This window comes from Echinops telfairi, unplaced genomic scaffold (genome assembly GCF_000313985.2).
Source record: "Echinops telfairi isolate 266 unplaced genomic scaffold, ASM31398v2 ScPeMD7_3533;HRSCAF=4204_0, whole genome shotgun sequence".
Classification (NCBI taxonomy): Eukaryota; Metazoa; Chordata; class Mammalia; order Afrosoricida; family Tenrecidae; genus Echinops; species Echinops telfairi.
In genome coordinates, this window is record NW_022107431.1 from 7,310,654 (window position 1) to 7,332,701 (window position 22,048).

Below are 22,048 nucleotides of genomic sequence, written 5' to 3' on the forward strand. Positions count from 1 at the left end.
TCTCATAGTGGGGCTGGCCATGTGGTCCTCTCTGTGGACTGGCTGCTCTAATTGGGGTCATCGTCCTCAGGGCCTGGTGGGCCAGGATATGCTCCAGTCTCTCGGCCTCCCCTGTCATCTGCTCCTGTGTGCTCTGGTCAGATATATCCTTCTCCCGGAGCTGCGGATTCAGTGCCGTCCTTTGAAATAACTTCTTCTCGGGGGGGAGGGTTGTTCTGTTTTTTAATAAATCCAGTGCACAAATGAACTTGCGCCCTGGCAGCAACACCGTCTGACTTTCCCCCATAAAGCCAGCTTGGATCCTCCAGGGTATTTTAGCCAAAGGTAAAATTCAGCTCAAAAGGTAGAAATCAATTCTGCGTAGATGAAATAGTTCAAGCTAGAACGGAAAAGCCAGAAGCAAACGACTTTGGAAGCCGTGTGACGTCAAGGATGGTGAGACGGCGTCTGACTGACTGGCCGCGTGGCCAGGAGTCCTGGAGAAGGACCTCGCGTTTGCTAAAGCAGAGGGACAGTGACGAGGAGGGCCCTGGAGGGGGTGGAGCGAACGAGCACGGTTTGCTTCCTCATCAAGGTCAGTCGAAGACCACTGACAGGGTTTCTGCAGGACGAGAAGGGAGGCAGAGGGAGGAGCTTCCTGAGCTTAGACCTTATGGAAGGCGTCATCGTTCTTCCCTCAAGACTCGAAGCAAAGGGTCCAACACGTGGACTTCCCTGAATGCCCCATCAGCTAAAACTGAAAGCGAGCACATTGGGAACCCAGGCTGTTCTCCGCGGACTGAGGAAGATGCTGTTCAGTAAGAAGAGTCATGCAAATGACATGCAAAGGAGGCCTGGGTGACAGGTGAAGGGAAGCAGTCTTTTGGTTGCTTCCGTTCCAACTCATGGAGGCTGTGGGGGAGGAGGTTGAGTCCTTCAGTAAATCTGAAAATTACTCACCTCACTCACTCACTCACGGCCGCCGAGTCGACGGCAACTCATGAAGACCCAAGGACAGGGTAGACCTGCCCCGCCAGCTTCCCAGACTGAAATTCACTCTCTCTCTTTAAAACAATTCTGTTGGCACTTCATCCACATATTATACAAGTCGATAGTTCAATCATATCGAGAAGAGTTGTCCAATCATTACCACAATCAATTTTAGAACATTTTCTTCTTCCTTGTACTCATTGTTATTCATGTATGTTGTCTTTTAATTGTGGCCAATATATACCCGACAAAACATTCTCCAATTCCACAACTTCTACATGTATAATTCAGGGCCATTGAATTATATACGTCCTGTTGTACAACCCTTATTGATAACCTGTTCCAAATTATTCCACCACCCGTAACATAAATTGAATGCCCCTGAGCGAAAGTCTTCCTCCTCCTCCCATGGGAAGCGTCGGTCAAGTGTGGTTTCTTCTCCTTCTTCTTTGTTTAGTGGCTTTCTTGATATAATATTCACATCTCATACTCTTCCACAGTTAAATCACTTTTAATAAGAGGTGTGTATACATCATCACAATCGGTTCTAATGTCCCCTCCTTCCTTCCGCATTCATTGCTTGCCTCTCTCTCTCTCTCTCTCTCTCACACACACACACACACACACACACAGCCCTCCCCCGACACACTTTCTTCCGAGAGCTGCTGGTGGCTTCAAACTGCTGGCCTGGCAGTCATGCCACCAGGGCTCCTTCTGATAGGAATGAAAATATGAACAGTGACTGTCAGAGGTGGTAGAATCTCTACATTCTGGAATTGTTACAAACTCCTTATAATGAATGTGAATTGTTATGCAAATAGGGAGAAATTACGTTTCAAAGAGCCCATGACTTTGGGTCCGTGAACTTACTACATATGAGTGTCATTTTCTTTATGGGGTTTTTATTTTAATAGAACATTCAATGTCTTTTTTAAAATCAGCTACATTCCCTAAGTGATAGCTGAGCTCCCCCAACTGAGGTTTAAATAGGTAATTTGCTGTCATTTCAGGGGTTTTCCTGTCAGTTGGATAGATTGCCTCATGTGGTTTCAGGTGCTGATACCCTGTTTCCCTGAAAGTAAGACATCGCCCCAAAACAAGACCTACTTACAATTTTGCCTCTCACTGAAAATAAGGCCCCCCGGAGCTACCATAACTCTGGACTCTGGACCGTAGTGGCGGGCGGGCGCTGCCACGCAGCTCACTGTTGGCCACAGCGCAGCCGGAGCAGACAGGAAGTGTGAGATCTTTTTTAATAAAACAATAAACAATAAATGTGTACCATATTCTTCTTCATGGAAAAGTAAGACATCCCCTGGAAATAAGACCTAGCGCATCTTTGGGAGCAAAAATTAATATAAGACACTGTCTTATTTTCGGGGAAACAGGCTAGGAAGAGAAGTCGGAGGCTGGTCACAGCGTCGCTGTGTAGAACCATCCTGTGAGCCTCTCTGCCTGGCCTCTGCAGTGAGAATCCACGGCCGGGCCGCCTGCCCTGGGCGTAATGGAATGGGAAAAAACCTAGGACAATAAGAGTTCATGGGATCATGTTTGTTTTGGACAATGCATAGTATTTCCTATTGATTTTCCTTTGACCCAGAATATGTGCAAGCTCAAAGCAAATACACTGCCGTTGAGTCTGTTCCGACTCATAGCGACCCTATAGGACGGGGCAGAACTGCCACTGGGGGTTCCCGAGACTGTAACCCTTTACAGGAGTAGAAAGCCTCTCTCTTCTCCTCCTTCTGCAGAGCAGCTGGTGGTTTTGAACTGCTGGCCTTGCAGTGGGCAACCCAACATGTAACCACTATGCCACCAGGGCTCCGGAATGAATACAGCATTATTCTAGTTCTTTGAGAGAAGGGATGGAGACACAGAATCCAATTGAAAACCCCATGACATTCGTTACATTGGTAGCATCTTTGATTCACTCAGTTCATTGGTTTTTTCATTCAAAAACTAAAGATTGAGTGTCTTAGATGAGGCGTGGCTTAAACAATGAAGACCTTGAATTGCCCCCACCCCCACCCCACATAGCAAGAAGTCTGAAGACAAATAGAACTGAGGTGGCTTCCACCTTCTCCTCTGCCAAACTACTAATGTTGGGAATTCCGTCGTCCTGGACTTACTGCCTTATGGTCACAAGATGGTGGATGCCGCTCCGCGGATGACAGACAATAGTTATTGGCCTGGAGATTCTATTCGTTTATTTGCATATTCAAAATGAATCACTGAAAGGGCCAGGGAGTGGCCTTAAGGAAACATGACTCACAGTGCTTTCATTGATTGGATGTGGCCTTGACCCTTATGGGGGTGGGACTCTGTAAGAATTCCCAGTGCTTATGTCCTTCTGCCTGAACGTGAAGCCCTTGGAAGTCCTCGAGCAGGGCCCACAAACAACATCGGGATGCATGGTGAAGAAATCGAAGTGGTCGAGGATTTCACGCTTCTCGGGTCCATGATCAATGCCCATGGAGACATCGGTCAAGAAACCCGCAGCACGTTGTCTTGAAATCTGCAGCTGAAGGAAGACCTTTAAAACCTGAAAAAGCCAAGATGTCACCGGAAGGACTAAGGGGTGCCTGGCAGCAGCCGTGGTACTTTCAAGCTGGACTCGGGGGGCAGGCGACTGGAGAGGAGTTGATGCACTGGCGGCACCGCGTTGGCGGAGAGTGCTGACGTTACCTCGGCCTCCAGAGGAAGGAGCAAATCTGGCTTAGCAGAAATGCAACCCGGACGAAGCCAGAAGACAAAACTGGAGCAACTCCATCTCCTCCCCTTTGGAGACACTGCCAGGAGGGATCCATCCTTGGAGAAGGGCATCCTGGTTGGTAAAGCAGGTGGTCATGGAAAAGGAGGCAGACTGGACAAGAGGGACAGATAGCAGAACTGCGGCCGTGGGCCACGCAGCAAGCGCTGTGGGGATGGTGCGGACTGGGCAATCACCCATTCTCTCATACACAAACCTGTTTCATTCTGTTCTGTCGGACTCTGGGCAGCAAACATGGTGCAGGACTGGACAATGTTCCATTCTGCTATTTATCTATGAGCCCGTTGCTATGAGTTGGCACCTAGCAACAACCCTGCATTTCCAGACGTCTAACGCATTGTTGGCCATACAGCTTTGGCTTCCTACGTGTGAGTCCAAGAATTCTTAACGCGAGGAATGCATCAGAGACTCCCGGGCAGATACTCATCAGTGGATGAATGACTGGGTGAAAGATTGAGTGCCTCAAAGCACCCTTGTTTCCGGGGCTTTGTTGAACAGAAACTGAGAGGACCATCACTAGGGTCACCAACTGTCCCCTGCTTTCTGAGCACGGGACCGCCGGTGCTTCGAATCAGGCATTGTCACCAGTTGTTATGAATGAAACTCTTCAAAGAATGGCCGCCAGCCCATGGTCATGCTGACATCCGAGCAGAGCTCTGGGTCCTGGGACATTCTCGTGGCCATGATGCTGAGCTCTCTAGAAACGAGCATCCAGTAAGTCAGCCTCTGTGGGGCCCTCCCAGCCACCGGTGGCCGCCTCCATCAATTATTCATGCCATAAAAGCCCGCGAGTGCACTTGTTTCCTAGCGAAGTCTCTCTCTAGGTCCATTAGGTATGAGTCAGGTTGGGGAAATTGCCGGGGCTCATTTGGCTTCCCTTTCTAAAAAAAATCAAAGAAATAAAACATTTAAAAATCTAGCTCTATTGATCTCTCACCTTCCCGACACACCCCTTGCCCCAAAGCAAAGCTCAGCAGTGGCCAGGCCTCCCAGAACCGAAAGTCAAGGGTGCACACGGAGGAGGAGAGTGAGGGGGGTACCCCGTCACTGATGTCTAAGCACAGAAGGAAAAGGAAGGCTGTTTGCATATTGCCTCCAAAGTTGCCCCTCTGAGCAGACCTGCGCCCACCCCCCACCCCACTGAAAGGGGGCTCATGCAGTCTAGACAGCATCTGCATCCTCTAAATGCTCTGCTGGCCAATCCCCAGGGGTCTATGGGATGCTTGTTTGCTGCTATGGGGGGATCCTTGATTTATGGTGACCTCACATACAAAGGGATACATTGCTGCCTGGTCCTGCCCCCCCGCCCCCCGCCCCCCCCCCAGGATCAGGGGTAGTTTGGACCATGAAGGTGTTTTCACTGGGTGCTCATTGGCTGAGTATTGGAAGTGGATCCACGGGCCTTTCATCCTACTGTCGTTTTAGTCCGAAGCTCCCTGTGACCCCTGCAGCGTCACAACCACACAAAGTTCCACTGACAGATAAGCGTTGGCTGAACTTGAGGGGCATTGGCAGGGACTCGAACCGGGTCTCCTGCATGCCAGGCGAAAATTGTCCGCCTGTGTCGGTGTCCATGAACCAGAATCGCTCCACTTTGCAGATTTGAAACCATAATATTGAGATGGGTCCCCTGTGCTCACTCAAGGGCCTCTGATGTCTGTGCACCTGTCTAGCAGAGCCCTCATGCCCAGGAGAAGGACTGCGCCTTACAGAGGCTGAGAAGGCTGGGGCTCAGACTGAGTTCCCTGGGAAAGTGGCTTGGGTTGCTGCAATTAAGGCGGGAGTCTCACAGTGGAGACTAGGCCAGGCTCATGTTCCAAAGGAGGCCAGGTCTCAGTGGACCTCTGGTAGCCCTGGCTTGGCCTTCAGCCTCCTGCTAGCCTCCAGCTCTCTGAGCTAGCTGAGTGCCCACCTGTCTGAACAGAATAGCCCAGGGATAGATGGGTTGTGGGTGAGGAGGGGCTGAGCAAGGGGTGGAAGAGCCTGCCCACCTGCAACCACATGCAGGCTGAACGAATCAGACCCAGCACTCTCTTAGGATCCAGCTGCCCCTTGGCGTGTAGGCACTCCCATCCAAGTGGGGACCAAGCCTTGGGCCAAGGGGCAGATGGGTTCGCTCCTGGCTTTAGTCCTGAGCCCATCCATGTGGGTCAGGACCTGCGCTGGCTGACTGTGGATGTGGAGGAAAAGAGAGGAGGCTGGGAGAGGCTCTCTGCAGGACACAAGGCAAGGGGGGGACAAGAGAGGAATACATGGCCCTTAGCGAGGGCGGGCTCTGAGATGAGGGTATGTGGGGAGGGGTAACTAACCGTTATTAGCCAATATGACTTTGAACTACCATTTTTTTTAGGAATGAAATTAGGGCATAACTATTTATCTAACACTTGTCAGTCAACATCGAGGGTCATCAGGCTGCCAACAACAAGGTTAGCAGTTCAGTAGCACCATCCACTCCTCGGGAGAAAGATGAAGATTTCTATTCCCATGAAGTCAGTCTTGGAAACCCACAGGGGCAGATCTACCCTGTCCTCTAGTGTGGTTGAGTCGAGTTGTTGAGTTGAGTTGAGTGAGTCGTTGGGTAGTGCAAACAGTGTATGTACCAGACTCCCAACTGAAATTTTGGAGGCTTGAGTCCCCATGGGACCCCTCAGAGACAGGCCTGCTGACACACTTGAACAGTCGGCCACTGGAGGTCCTATGGAGCAGTTCTGTGCTGACGCTGCTGAGATCAAGAGCTCAGGAAGCAAACTCATCATGAGTAGAACGTACGAGAGGATGGTGGGTGGACAGGAGATGCCCTCCGGCAGCAGGGACCTGTGTGAGAGAGCACCCTGGGCGGGACTTTGTGCCGGGTGCTCCCCCTGCATTGAGGCTTAGCAATACGGATGCCTTACTTTTCCAAACTAGCACGGTTGGCCAGTGGCGATTTGAACCGGTGTCTGAAGCAGAGATTGTCCACGGTCGCTGCTTTTCCCTTGCTGTTTATTCGAAGGCCGTGTGGCAAGGAAAGAAGTGGGCCGAGCCTAACACTGCCAGTAGACCCCCAAAACCCCCTCCCCACCCCTGCCTCCTGGGGCTCAATGTCCAGCCCAAGAATAGACAGGCTTTAAGGGAGCAGTCACACTAGGGAGGTGATCACCGTCTGACATCGAAAGGGGCAGAGTTTAGAAGGCAGAGGAGCAGGAAAGCAGGAGGAATGAAGGAGCTGAAGGCCCAGGAGTCAGTGGGATGAGCAATGCTACATTGTGGGGACAGCACTCAGCGGGGCCACACCAGACGCGTGTGCAGGGCTGAAGGGAAAACACATTCGCTCGGTAACCTTCATCCACTCCCCAACAGGCATGATAATAATAATGAAAGACCCAGACCCACCCTCACTGTGTGGTCTAGGAGGTGGGGTGTGTATATGCTGGTTTGGTTTTTTTTTTAATCACCAGCTGGTAGTGCCCCAAACCTCATGCCTGCTCTTGTAGACCCGGAGCTGGGCCCTCAGACGGCTCCCCACCTTGCCGTGCCCAAGGAGATGGCTGCCCCGGGAGTGCGCCTGCTGGCACAGATCCCCTTCCTTCACGGGCACAGGCAGTGGCTGCGAGTCAGAATCATCTCTGTGGCACGAAGACAACCGGGCCATGGCCGAGTCAATGGCATGGCCCGCTCTGTCCGAAGGATCATGAAGATTCCAGGAGCAATTCCATCTGCACCTGGCTTTCTGGCCACAGTTGGAAGGTTTCCTCATGGGCTGGAATATCAATGCAAACAGATGTGCAAGTTTCTCCGCCTGGAAGACTGGTTGGGTTTTGTTTGTTTTTTTCTTTCTTAATTCACCTCAGCTTGGGGTTCAGGAGCCTGAGTTTTTCATCAGGACTTGTTAGAACAGGGGTTCTCAACCTTCCAAAGGCCGTGACCCTTCAGTGCAGTTCTTCATGTGTGGTGACCCCGCAACCATAAAATTATTTTCTTTGCTACCTCATAACTATAATTTTGCTACTGTTATGAATCGGGCGACCCCTGTGAATGGGTCATTCAACCCCCAAAGGGGTCTCAACCCACAGGTTGAGAACCGCTTAGATCTTTGTGGAAATCTCCAAAAATCGAATAATTTGTTTAGAAAAGTAAAAGTTCATGTGCTCTTCATAGATGGCATTGCGACCAGAGAGCTGCCGCCCTCTGACCGTGTGCAGACACTGTGAGCCCCCTGTGGTCACAACCTGCTGAGACTGAGGAGAGCTGGCTGTGGGCTGGACCCAGGCAGGAACCCATTGGTAGCCAAGCAGTGGCTCAGGCTCAGTCACTCCACCTCCGTGCCTCAAAGTCCTGGCAATCTGCTGCCCCAAAGATTCGTATGCTGCCGGGCGCCATTGCGTCAGCTCTCACAGTGAGGTTCTGGCCGAGAGAAGGAAGCGGGGTGTCCTTGTTCACCCTTCTCACAATCGCTGCCGCATTTGATCCCATGGTTGCAGCCTTTGTGCCAGTCCAACTCCTTGAGGGTCTTCCTCCTCCTCGTCTTCTTCCTCAAGCATGCTGCCCTTCTCCGGGGATTGCTCCCTCCTGATGACATGGGCCCAAGTGAGTAGACCAAGTTTCATCTTCCTCCTTTCTAAGGATGTCCTTTCTCCAACACAGGTGTGTTTGTGGTTCTGGCTGCCCATGGTCTACTCAATATTCTTCACCAGCACGCCAATTCAGAAGCGTCCGTTCTTCTTTGGTCTTCAGCTCCCGCTCTCACATGTATGTAAGGTGCATCGTAGTCCCCAAGGGGACACCCTTGCCTGCCTAGCACTCTGAGGGGGATTTGCCCCGTTTGTGGCTCCACATGAAAGGAAAAACATGACAACTTCCCGCTCACCGCGTGCCACGGTTCTACTCTGTGCCGTGGGGTCACGTAGGTCAGAAACAACTTGCTGGCTCACACTCACCACTCAAGTTCAAGGTCATGGGCCCATCTAGCTTCTTGTGTTGTTGACAGCCTGAGAGTGGCTAAGAACGGGAGCTCAGGTTGCAGACAGATCTCACCCATCTTGTTATCTGACCTTGTACGGACTGTCCAGTCATACGAAACCTGAGTTTCCGCATCAGTCGAACTGCCTCCAAGGCTGGGTTTTTCCCCTGAAGGTTAACGAGATGTTATATGTAACTTCCTGCCACTTGCTGGGTGCTATTCAGAAAGCCGTGATGTTGAACTTGCAGGTGTTTTAATCTTGTAGACGTGACAACGACAAAGCGCTCATCTACTCTCCTTCCATCTTTGTTTTTCCTCATGGCAGAAAGCATTGCCTATAGTATCTATCTGTGTTTGCTTCCTCGGAGTAGAGATGAGAGCATTTCGGGTTTGTTTGTTTCTTTTACCACTACTCAGGACTAGCGATGACACACAAACTCAGATGCGCCCGTTTTCTATAGTCTTGAGTTTTTTAACTGGTCTAAAATTGGACTTTGGGGGAGGAACGAAGGGCTCTTTATTACAGGGCAGGATGAAAATGTTGAGTATGATTCATGGCTGTCTGCAGAGTTTGATCTGCTTTAATGGACATCATGTACCATACGGAGATATTGAACAAAGGACTGTTCTATAAAAATTTCAAATCAGCTAATTTTATATAGGCTTCTGCCAAACCAGTAGAGGATGATGAGTTTTTAATTGAGCAATGTTCTCCTTAGAAACGGTCTCTGAGACCATTCAAGTCCGTCTAGAACACTTTCTCTCCTGTCTCGTCTTGGGTCTTGGGCCACTTGAACTCTGAAGAATAAAAATGCTAACCTTGGCCTTGTATGTGAGGGTCTGAAACGGCCTCAGAGTTCTGTTAGGTGAGTCGAGGCCCCCTGGAGACTTGCTGGAAAAAGGCATGTCATTTAAAGTGTTGTGTGATCAGTGCCATCGAATTAATGCTGACACCACTGTGACTGAGGAGAACTGGCCCCTAGGGTTTCCTAGGCTGTAATCTTTAGCAATTAGCAGTTCGAAACTACCCACAGCTCTGTGGTTGCAAGATGAGGCTTTCTGATCCCGTCAAGGGTGACAGTCTCGGAAACAACAGGGGCAGTTCTACCCCGTCTTCTAAGGTGACCATGAGTCGGCATCGACTCACTGGCTGTGAGTTTGGGTTTAATGTTAATGGAAGGAGATGACCTGGTTTTTCTTCCAGAACTGCTGGGCGGGTCTAACCACCAGCTTTCTGTGAGGCCTCCTGAACCTGAGCAGACCCCAAGGGCTGCAGATTGTAAGACAAGAATACCTCCTTACTCATTTCACCCTGGTTTGCACCCACTCCCCTTTCCTCTACGGGCAGCAGAGCCCCTGGGCTTGCTCTTCTCTGCAGACCAAAATACTGGGTGAGCTGCTCCCTACATGGCTGCCCAGGAGTTTTTGGACCTGAGTCGATACTCATCAAAGCAGGATGTGCTATCAGGTGAGCCTGTGCACAACAGAACCTAACACGGCCCAGTCCTGCACCGTCCTCACAATGGTTCCGATTCAGGAGCCCATGGTTGCAGCCACTGGGTCAGTCCCTCTTGTAGAGGGCCTTCTGCTTTAGCAAGCATGATGTCCTTCTCCAGGGGCTGGTCTCTCTTGACTACATGTCCAAAGTATGTAAGAGGAATCTCACCGTCCTTGATTCTACAGGGTACTCTGGCCTGACTTCTTTTAAGACAGATCAGCCTGTCTTGTTAGCAGTCCATGAAGCTTTCGACAGTCTTTGCCAGCACCAAAGTTCATATGCACCGATTCTTCTTTGGTCATTTTTATTCAGTATCCGACTTTCACACGTATATGAGGCAGCTAAAAATATCATGACTTGGGTCAGGCCCACCTCAGTCCTTAAAGTAACATCCTTGCTTTTGAATATGCTAATAAGGTCTTGTGTGGCAGATTTACTTCCTGCAATTCTTCTTTGGGTCTCTTGACTGCTGCTTCCATGAGAATTGATTGTGGATTCAAGCAAGATGAAATCCTTGATGACTTCAACCTGTTCTCCATTTATCATGATGCTACCGATTGGTCCAGTTGTGAGGAATTTGGTCTTCTTGACATTGAGTTGTAACCCATACTGATTACCTACTGATCTGCATCAGCATCTCCTCACTTTCATCAAGCAAGGTGGTGTCATCTGCATATCTCAGCTTGCTAATAAGCCTTCCTCCAATCCTGAGGCCACACTCTTCGTCATATCATCCAGCTTCTCAGATGACTTGCTCAGCACACAGCCTGAATAAGCTTAGTGATAGGGCACAACCTCTCGTGATTTTAAACCATACAACATCCCCTTTCTCTGTTCACGTAACTGCCTCTTTTGATCCAAGAGGATGCAGAACATTTTTGGGGGGGACTATGTTATGCCAATTTAATGAATTTAGTGTTCCCTGAAAACATCCTTCTAAACTCCTAGGCTCAATGACTCATTCCCTCGAGGTGGTTGGTTAGTCTAAAGATGTGCTCGTAACTTGGCCCCTGCATTATGCTCTACCACATTTATGAATATATTTGCAGCAAAAGTGAATATATATACATATCCATATATACACAAATAACCTGTCCAACCTATATATCCTGCATGTCCTCCCATTACTCCTACCCCTCCTCAGCCTGCATGTCTGTCTGTATCTACCCTTTGATCACTATTATTATAGGGTGTGTACAAACAGTATTTTCCTCTGTTGTCTTTTAACCTTGCACTCCTTCCACTGTCTTCCCGTCTCCATCATTTTTCTTGCTGACTTGCCTCTAAGGGTTCATCACTATCTCCTTCCCAAGTGACCACTAGTCTCCCCTCTAGCCAGTAACGTGCTCTCCCTGACCCTCTCACTGAATCCTCATTGACTTGATGGCACTAAGTTTGGGGTTGTGGTTTTTTTTACATCCCACTCTAATAACTATTAAAGAGTATTTCATTGCTGTGAAACGCTTCTCGATTTTTTTATGGCAGTAGATTCTCCATGACCTGAGACCAGAGGAGCTAGATGGTGCCCAGGCACCACTCTCAACTGCTCTCAAAAGGTCCTGGATAGAGTGAGAGAAAAATGTGGAATAAAACTCGAAATGGTGTAAAAGACCAGGCTTCCTGGCTGGATAGAGTCAGGTGGAACCTCAGTGACTATGGCCCTTAGGCACCCGTCAGGTCTGCAGAGGAGCTCACCCCACTGGCTCAACTTTCATCAAAGCAATAGACAGTTCGATAAGGAGAATCATTTCACTGGGGTGATACACATAAGCAACCGTGTGAGATCACAATGGCAGCATCTACCTAAGGATGAAGTTCAGAAGGCAGGTCGGGAAGGAGTCGGAATGGAACCAGGCTGAATCTCTTCTCCCGTGTCTTACCCCAATCTCTCCTCGCTGCACCCACTTGGGCTGGGGGAAGGGTGGTTGAATGATGGTGGAACTAAGCAGTAGCAAGAGAAGTCTTGGTGGCAGGGATCTGAGGAGTTACGGAGGAGTCTAGCAAAAGAGAGAGAGAGAGAGAGGTGGCAGGGTATCGGGGAGGCCTGAGAAAGCACTGGACAATCTTGTTCACTCTAAGGATTCCCAAGCTTGTGGTCCGAACCTGTCAGAATGTTAGGCCTTGTTGTTGTTAGTTGGGGCTGTCGAGTGTGTGCCTGTTTACATCTCCATGATATTTCCCAGAAGGAAACACTGCCCAATCTTGTGCCATCTTCACCACCATCCTCACCTTGGAGCCCTTTGTGGCAGCCACCGTGTCAATACACCTCGTTGAGAAGCTTCCTCTTTTCCCGGCCCTTCTACCCTACCTGACAGGATGCCCTTTTTTCAGGGACCGATCTCTGCTGACATGTGAAGTCTCAATGTCCTCCCTTCTGAGGAGCATCCTGGCTGCACTCCTTCCAAGACGAATTGATTTGTTCCATCTTCAGAAAATGGGCTAAGTGGTATTACCTTGTAGGGATTGCAATCAATGACATGAAACAAAATATGTCTCACCTGTTGAGTAGAAAACCGAACTGCTCTCTACACTCCACCTACTTCACACGGAAAAGCAAAACGAATCTCAATGAAACCGATCCAGAAACAAAGTGTATCACACGTGCTCCCCGGGGGCCAGGCTGCTGCTCTCTCAGCTAATGGCTGTCTGGTTTCTCTTCTCTGTTTTCATCGGGTGAAATGTGCCCTTCTGAGAGCCAGCTTTGTGGATGAAGGGTGGGGAAGAGCCACTCTTAAGATAGACCATACTGAAATAGGAACAAGACCTGAATTGTGAAGCCATTGTGAAGCCATTAGAACCACAGGCACGGGTTTGGAAAGGCTCTTGGAGATCACTACACTGGTCTCCTTGGGCTGCCATAAGAAAGGGTGTGAATTTGGGGTGTGGGATTAGCCATGTTCTCGCCAAAGGCTCTAGGGAAGATCTTCTGGAAGCCCAGGCATTCCATGGCTCCTAGCTGTGTCTTCCCAGGTCCTCCTCCACCCTCACAGGGACAGAGAGGGAAGACAAGAACCTCATTCGTGTGGTATGTGCCCACCCTCCTTCATGGGAGTAGGGGCTCTGTTGGCAGAGCTGATCATCGAGAGGTCAGCAATTCGAAACCAGCAGCCGCTCCTCGGAAGAAAGACGGAGCTGCAAAGAGTGACAGTCTCAGAAACACACGGGGGCGGTTCTACCCTGTCCTGTAGGGTCGCCATGGAAAGGCACTGACTCGAGGGCAGTGAGTTGGGATTTTCCTGCCGTGGGAGCTCACATTTCCTTAATTGTGAGAGCCCCCAAAGGACGTGTGTTCAAACATTCACAGGTACCGGGCCTTAGGATGCCGTCTTGATGAGGGACACAGTCAGTCCACAAACCAGCTCTGTCCGTTTCTCCATCTAGATGTTGAGAGGCTGTGGTGACTTGCCGTGTGTGCCCATCTAGGGCGGGCCCAATCAGGAGGCATCAGGCTGGATTGCATAGGGGTGTGTCTGTCTGTGTGTGTGTGTGTGTGTGTGTGTACAAAGATAACGGCTGTTCAGATTTTGATAAGCTTTCTTCCCCTTCTTCTCCTGCTCTTCCTCCGGTCTTCTCCTCTTCCTCTTCTTCTGTTTACTGTACACATTTTTGGAATTGTGCTTATTCTACATATATGATTTTCTTGTTCTTTGTCAATTAACATCATAATGAAAACTCATCACTGTTACTACAGACCTACATGTGATTGCAGCACTACATTCACGGGGAGCTGCCCGAAGTCCCGGCCAGATTCAGAAGAGGGTGTGGGACAAGGGATATCATTGTTTTTTTGTTTAAGGGATATTATTATTGATGTTAGATGGATCTTGGCTCAAAGCAGAAAATCCCAGAAACATGTTTTCTTGTTTCATTGACTATGCCAAAGCATTCGGCTGCGTGGATCACGACAAACTATGGATAAGAATGGGAATTCCATGGCTGGTCTGGTGGTAGTGGGTTATCAGAACTTATTAATGTTAGTGTCACTAAGGTTGGTATACAACCCCCCACTGCAGAATTTGACCGGCTTAAAAAGAAAAAAAAGCAAAGAATAGGAATTCCAGAACATTTCATTGTGGTCCCTTGGAACCTGTACGTGGATCAAGAAGCAGTTGTACAAACAAAACAAGGAAATAGTGCCTGGCTCAAAATCAGGAAAGGTGTGCAGCAGGGTTACATCCTCTCACCATCCTTCTTCAGTCTGCATGCTGAGCGAATCAGCAGAGAAGCTGGGCTCTGACGAAAGAGTGTGGCATCAGGATTGGAGGAAGGCTTCTGAACAAGCTGAGATAAGCAGAGACACAACCTGGCTTGCTGCAAGTGAGGAGGGTTTGAAGCACTTGCTGATGAAGATCAGTACGTAATCAGTGTGGATTGTGACGGAATACAAAGAAGACCAAACTCCACACAACTGGACCAATAGAAACATGATAACAGAGACAAGGTTGCAGTTGTCAAGGGTTTTGGCTTGCTTGAATCCACAATCAATTCTTATGGAAGCAGCAGTCAGGAGATCAAAAGGCACATTGCATTAGATAAATCTGCTGCACAGGCCACTTTAGAGTGCTGAAAAGCAAGAATGCAACACTTACCCAAGCAAAGCAGAGGCCGACAGGCTGTGCAGCTGAGAGACTAAGGCCCAGAGAGAATGAGACCCAGACAGAGAAACCGAGTGAGAAAAGGCTGTCCTGACCAGAAGAGCTTTATCCTGAGCGTTTCGGATCCTGAATTGTACCCTGGTTAACTTCCCTGACCAACCCCGCATAGCCTTGGGCATGGCCTGTGATTTCTGATGGAGACAGACCCAGTGGAGAATGCCGTGGAGGAAGACCATCAGTGTCAGATTGGGTACAGGAGGAAAGCGGGTGGAGACATGTCTGACCTCTGTGTCATAGGAAGCAGCCAAGGGTCGACGCAGATGGCGATTCTCCTCCTCCTCATTTGTGAAGTCCGAGGAGGCTCCACACCTCCCCTGCGCCATGTTTACCATGTCACCTGAGACCAGCAAGCCACCCTTTCCGTGAGATGAGGAAGGTCGCCTTCCCCCGACTTGTACCTGGAATGACCTTAAGGCATACAACACACAAATTCACCCAGGAGACATGCCCCCCTTAATAACCTAGTTAGGCTTCTCTTCCAATCAGTAAACCCAGAATCAAAGTGAGTTCAATTACGGAACAAACTCACAGCAATTCCCACTTTGCTTTAATCCGGGCTAGTTCTTGGCTATTCGTGTTTATGTTTCTCTTGCATCTAAACTTGGGGATTAGCTTCAGTTCCAAGCTTTAAAACAACAACTAATAAACAGTGGTTCCCCTGGGGATTGCCGGGACCCCTTTTGTGAGAAGCTGGCAGTCAGAGAGTGGACTGACACAGCAGCCAGTGCTTATTCCCACAGAAGCCCGGGGACCTGCGGGGCTTTCACTGGCTGATATTCAGAAGTAGATCACCCGGCCTTTCTTCCTGATCCTTCTTCACCTGGAGGCTCCCCTGGGGTCTATCTCAGCATCACAGCAACACACGAGCCTCCGCTGACAGACAGTGGTGGTTGTACCTGAGGTGTATTGGCCGGGACGCAAAACTGGGTCTTGGAGGGAATTTTATCCCCAACCCCCAAGGCCTCCATTACTCAAGGATACAGAGTCAGTGTATAGGGACAATTCGAATACGGGTTCCTGGGGAGTACGATTGGGGGGGGGGTTGGTGGAGGTGGGGGGGTCTGCCTTGTACCATAGGGTCGCTGTGAGTCAGAATGGACTCCATGACAGTGGGTGTCCTTTACTTTTCGGAAGGTTATCACAGAGGAGATGAGGGGATAATGAGCTAATAATAATGTGTACAAGAATGAAGAAAATGTCGTGAAATTGATTGCAGTGATGATTGCACAGCTCTTCAGTATGGTTAAATGATTGAATCATATAATACACGAATTATATGTTAATAAAAATTCAAAAAAGAATACGCAGTCAGTAAGCACTTCTTGGAAGAAAGATGGGGCTTTCTACTTCCGTAAGGGTTGCAGTCTTGCAAACTCACAGGGGCAGTGATTCCCTGCCCTATTAGGGGGCCTGTGAGTGAGCGGTGAGTTTGGCTTGGTTTTGGTGACGACCAGGGCTGCAGCTTTCGGTATGGATTGCAACTCACTGTAAAGAAAAGAGAAATCCTCACAGCTGGACTGATAGACAACGCGGCGATAAACCGAGAAAAGATCGACCTTGGCAAGGACTTGATTTTGCTTGGATCCACAAGCAAAGCTCCAGGAAGCAGCCGGCAAGAAATCAAACGATGTATTGCATTGGGTCAGTCTGCTGCTCAAGACCTCGTCAAAGTGCTGAAGAGCAACGATGTCCCTTTGAGGATTAAGGTGTGCCTGACCTAAGTCACTTCATCACCGTCTGAAAGCCCAGGACCCCAGCTCCAAGCTGAGCTTGTCTGGTTCCCCTTAAACAGCTCCTCCATTGTGCGGATCAAGGCTCATGCTGTACTTGTGCAGGTTTCCCTGGAGGACACGGGGTCCTCGGAATTTGCATAGTTTTTCATCACAATGTCTTAATAATGAACTAGAAAATCAGCATTTAAACCCCTGTGTTTTAGATAGGAGTTGATTTCGTTTTCTCCTTATTTTTACTTTGTATTAAATCGGCAAATCACAGGATTTGTCCCAATATTTCACAGACTCTAGACTCCAGCACCTAGTGCAGAATTTGACTTCCTTTGGCCGGATTGTGTTCTTGAAGTGGAATCACAGCTAATCAAGCCACAATGATTAAATGGCCTGAATATTCAACATCCAATCAGGGCAACAGCCACCTTGTCAATCGGTGTGAATCTGTCCGGTGTTTGCGGTTCCTGAAAGTCAAGGGCGTCGACAGAGAAGCTGAGAGAGAAGCAGACACTGAGTCAGGGCCTTCACCACCCAGAAAGCCCTCGTCTGGGAGAGTCCCGCCGTCTCCTCGGAGTTGTGGCTCTGCAGGTTCTGGATCTGGTGCCGGGTGCTGGGGTCGGGGGATGGGGAGCTCCAGAGAAACGAGGCCTTAGGCTATGTTCCATTTCCTTCCTGTTAGAGATGTGTCCGAGTGATAAGCGCGACCAGTGTACCTTTCAGTCTGAGCACAGTGACCGTTCTAGTAGCACGCGCGCCGAGGCAGCTCGGGCCGTGGCAGCCTGGGCTGCGACAGAAAGAAACGTTGCCCAGTCTTCCCCAACTTCCTGATGGTGGTTCATCGGTTTGAGTGCATGGACTGTTGTGATACCAGTGTTCGTCCACCTCATCAAATGCTCCCTCCTTTTCGCTGGAGCTTCCAACTTGCTGAACGTAATGTCCTTCTTTCACCATGGGACTTTCCCGATGCTGTGTCCAAAGTAAGTGGCTTGGAGTCTCCTCATGCTCATTTTGTCCTCATCCAAGTCAACCAGCTAGCTGACCCACCAGGAGGCAGTCCCGTGTCTCCTCTGGGCACTGTTTGTGATGATGACCTTCGTAGAAGGCTCTGTTGTTTGGTGACCTCAGAGTAACTGATCTTTGAAGACCCGGTTTCCTAATAAAAGTCATGTCGACAGGTTCTGGCAGTTCGAATGTCGACATATAGTCTGGGGACACAATTCCACTCACAGCATCAGCACAGAGACTGACTGACAGCCATCCCAGGAAGCTCTCAACCCAGTCCAGGGCAGGACAGAGTGTGGGAAAGACCTGGCAGATGGACTGAAGTTTAAGCTGAGTTCTGAAGGGGCGGTGTGAGTGGAAGGGAGGGAGAAGGGCTGGGTGGAGATAGCATTCATAAACTTGAACTCCACTGTGGCCACTGAATACAAGAGGCAGCAGAGCAATGTAGGGGAGCAATGTGGCCTTTAGAACCAGCTACTTATCTTCGAGGGGTGCCCTGGTGGTGTAGTGAGTTATGCATTGGACTGATAACCCAGGACCCTAGATCCAAGGTCAGTAGTTCAAGACTACCAGCTGCTTTGCAGAAGAAAGGTGCTGTCTACTCCCGCAGAATCGCAATGTCAGAAAGTCATAGAAGCGATTCTCCTCTGTCCTGTAGGGTTGCTATGAGTTGGAATTGACTGATGGCAGTGAGAGTTGAGTTACTGATTTTGCAAGCAGGAGACATCGATTCTTGTTGAGTCTAAAATTGATTCATCATGACCCCATTGGTTAGAGTAGAACTGCTCCCAGGGTTTCCTGGCAGGAATAGATCCCCAGGTCTTTTGCCTGAGGCTCTCTTGGTGAGTTCAAACATCCAGCCTTTTGGTTAGCAGCTGATTCCTTCACCATTGCACCATGAGGGCTCCTTGGAGGTTATTGGGCACATGCTTAATTAACCACCCTGAGTTAGTTAATTGTGCCAGTCTGGCCGATAATCACATGTGGGGCTAATTGAAAGGCGGAGGGATAAATGGGTGGCGAGCCTCGCCTTTCTAGTTCTCAGGTCTCTTGTTTTGTGATGGTTGCACCGGGCGCAGCTGCCTTAGCAGTTCCCAGCTTCAGCTTGCAAGATTGACTTCCTACAAGACATCCCCAAGGAGAAGCTACATGGACCTATCCCGATGCAGCCCTGGGTGCTGGAGCAGCCGTGTGGAGACCCCTGCTAGTGCTGAGATGCTTGTTCGTTCACTGACTCAGCTTTCCTCCTGCAGTCGGCATCATTGCCTCTGTTTTGTGAGGTGGAGGACTTTGTGGACTGGTGTTGGGTAAATGGGTTAATGTTGGACTTGTGGGCTTGGGCAACATTGGGTTGGGATGTTTTCATGATGCACATTTTCTTTACATAAAACTCTCTTATACATGAGTTGCTGTGGATTTGTTTCTCCAAAGTACCTAGACTAATACATACCCCCAGGCTTCTAGTCCTTTATCTCTAAAGTGAGCTAATAGTACAGATCATATAGCATGTGCAATTGAAAGGATTTTTGTGTCTAGAAAAGGAGCCCTGGTCATGCTATGAGTTAGGTGTTTGGTTAGTTGACTGAAAGGCCAGTGGTTCAAGCCCACCAGTCTCTCCTTGGGTAAAAGACAAAGATGCCTGATAGTCTTGGCAACTCTCAAGAATACTCCAACAAATAAAATATTCACTGCCATCAAACTGATGCTGACTCATAGCGACAGTATAGGACAGGGTACAACTGCCCCTGTGGGTTTGTGAGGCTGTAACTTTATCGGAGTAGAAACCCTTGTCTTTTTCCCAAGGAGCAACTGGTGGTTTTGAACTGCTAACCTTAGCAGCCCAACATAGGCTCCACTACACCACCAGAGCTCCTTTGGAAACCCTATATGACTGGAAATGGACTTGATGCAATAGAGTTATTGGGGGCTTTTTGTGCGCAGAGGAGCTAACGTGTGTCTGACATTCAGTAAATGCTCTATAAATGTCTAGTAAACAAAAGGAATCAACTCATGTTCGACGTGTTTCCTCTCCAGAGGGTATTTTTCTTTCTAGTGCTTCTTAAATTTTTTTGAAAATCTGATTACAAAATCACATGCTACTTTTTATTTCTAACAAATGCCTCGGTTTGTGTTTTAGACGCTGCCCAGCATCCTGGACGGGCTGCCCCTCTGGACACACTCTGCTTCGGTCCTCTATTTATTCTGCAACCAAAGCAGCCCCACACCATGGACCTCACTGGATTGCTGAAGTCCCAGTTCCTCTGCCACCTGGTCTTCTGCTACGTGTTTACCGCGTCGGGGCTAATTGTCAACGCCCTCCAGCTGTGCACACTTCCCCTCTGGCCCATCAACAAGCAGCTCTTCAGGAAGATCAACTGCAGACTGTCCTACTGCATCTCCAGCCGTGAGCGCTCTGCCGTGGGGCTCTGTTCTCCGCCCATCGGCGCGGGGCTTTGTCCGCTTTCTCTAGTGCGGGGGCTTGGGGGTTTGGGGTTGGTTTTCGATTTGGAATGACTCCATGTTGCCTTCACGTGTGAACCTTCTTTTTCGAAGGAATCACGACCCACCATTCAACAGGCCCCGGGGATGTGTTATGGAAAGAAAAGGGTCCTTCTCCCCCCATCTCTCCAGTTCCCCTCTCCAGAAACAAACGGAGGGAACCTTACCTTGGTTGTCCTCGCAGACACGGCACTGAGGGGGCGTCAAAAAGTTCGTGGGAAAACTCTATTATCTGTCCATTCCGATTTCCCACCTTCTTTTTGAAGCCACCTTGTCATAAAAAACAGACCCACAAGGCTCCCCAGGTGATACAAATGGATTGTATCTGCAGATTGTATCTGGTGTGTGTGTGTGTGTGTGTGTGTGTGTGTGTGTGTGTGTGTGTGTGTGTTTACTCATATCCATGCGTAAGAGCTTTGTTCCTCTTGTTAGGTGCCGTCAAGTCAGTTCCGTCTCATAGTGACCCTGTGAATAAGGAAACCGTAACACTGCCGGGTCCTACACCGTCCTCTCAATGGACGGACCCCCAGGTTGCGCCCCTGGCAGCAGCTGCCGTGTGCCGCCATCTCCTTGAAGGCCAAGCCGAGAGTCCAAAAAAGAATCGCGCTCTTTCTGAAACCCGTAGCCTCGGAATCCAAACGATGCACACGGGGGACAAGTCTCCAACTGATCGGTCCTTCTTTAAAACTTCAAAATACTCACTTCTGAGAAAGACAGGCAGAAGCATCCTTTCTTTCTCCCAATCCCTAACTCACATGTGTGCCGGACGCCCTTTTCGGCGTCGGAGTGCTAGACCTCCCTCTGCTCGGTCGTACAGCGTTTCACGGAAACACGTCTCAAAGATGCTCAGGCCACCAGCAAGCTGTTAGCTTTCTTGTAATCACCCCAAAACAAACGTCCATCCATGTGTCTGTGGCCCGTTGGGGGCAGCCACAGTGCCGTCCATGCCTGCACGTTCCCCGGCCATGCACTTGACCCTAACCCGGAACGCCGGCTCCGGCAGAGGGCTGGCACGAGGAAACACTCGCAGGGCAGAGATGGCCCCGCGGTCACCCGGGCGCCCGAGTCCCAGCCGTGTGTGGAGGGCTGTTTGCATAATGGATGAGCAGCAAGCAGTTGACTGAGATTCAACGTCTAATGTTAAACATGGTTGTATGCACTCAAACACAAACCAGACTCACTGCCATTGAGTCGATGCAGGCGCACAGCGACCCTGTCAGAAGAGGCTAGAACTTCCCCTGGGAGTTTCTGAGGCTGTAACTCTTCACCAGGAGTAGAAAGCCCTTTCCTTCTCTCCCAGAGTGGCTGGTGGTTTCGAACTGCTTACCTTGCAGGTTTTAAATCGAACAAGACTAAACTGAGCTCCCCTTCCTCGAAGCTGCGATGATGCTCTTGGCGTGTGCCTAAAGAGTTCGGGCTGTGGGGCCCCTTTTGCATCCTGAAATAATCTATTTCTGCAGTGTCCTGCCCGCTGTCCAGGTGCCAAAGAGAGGTTATTGGAACTGGGCTTTCTCATTCGGAGGAAGAGGTAGGAAACAGGACTGGGGTCTGAGCTGCTCGGCTCCTCTGCTTAGCATGGCAGGGGGCCTCGGGGGTGCAATGCTTGCCTTCGACACTGCCAAGCTTCCTGCAAGCTACTGCTTTGTATGGGAGCCCTGGTGGTGTAGTGGATTAGGCGTGGGGCTGCTGATTGCAAGGTCAGCCGTTCGAATCCGCCAGCCACTCCCTGGGAGAACCATGAAGCTCTTTGTTCCTGTAAAGCTTTACAATTCAGAATGATGTTGAACTGGACACTAGTGAGGAGATTGACAGCCCGTGTCTAGCATCCCTCCCATATTTCATGGATTTCCCACAAGTCTGTTCTCTCAAACAAGACAGTTTCAGAGTCAGAGAAGCTAAACGATGTGTTTTCCCAGTTCAAGAGTATGTCCCAGATTGGCTAATCAACAATAAGATGTGAGAGAGAGAGAGAAAGATTGACAGTCTTGG

The 22,048-nt window shown here is 49.6% G+C and overlaps 1 protein-coding gene across 4 annotated transcripts in view; it reads left to right on the forward strand.

Moving 5' to 3' along the window:
* AGPAT4 (1-acylglycerol-3-phosphate O-acyltransferase 4) overlaps positions 1 to 22,048 on the forward strand; it is a 70,305-nt gene that overhangs the window by 28,614 nt on the left and 19,643 nt on the right. For 3 of the 4 annotated variants that reach the window (XM_045294704.1, XM_004702090.2, XM_045294705.1), the window contains exon 3: positions 19,698 to 19,964. In XM_045294704.1, coding sequence (XP_045150639.1) covers positions 19,787 to 19,964 — 178 coding nt within the window. In that variant the 5' untranslated portion in view covers positions 19,698 to 19,786. Of the gene's footprint in view, positions 1 to 8,362; positions 8,468 to 19,697; positions 19,965 to 22,048 lie in introns of all 4 variants that reach the window. The other variant, XM_045294706.1, reaches the window with a different exon arrangement.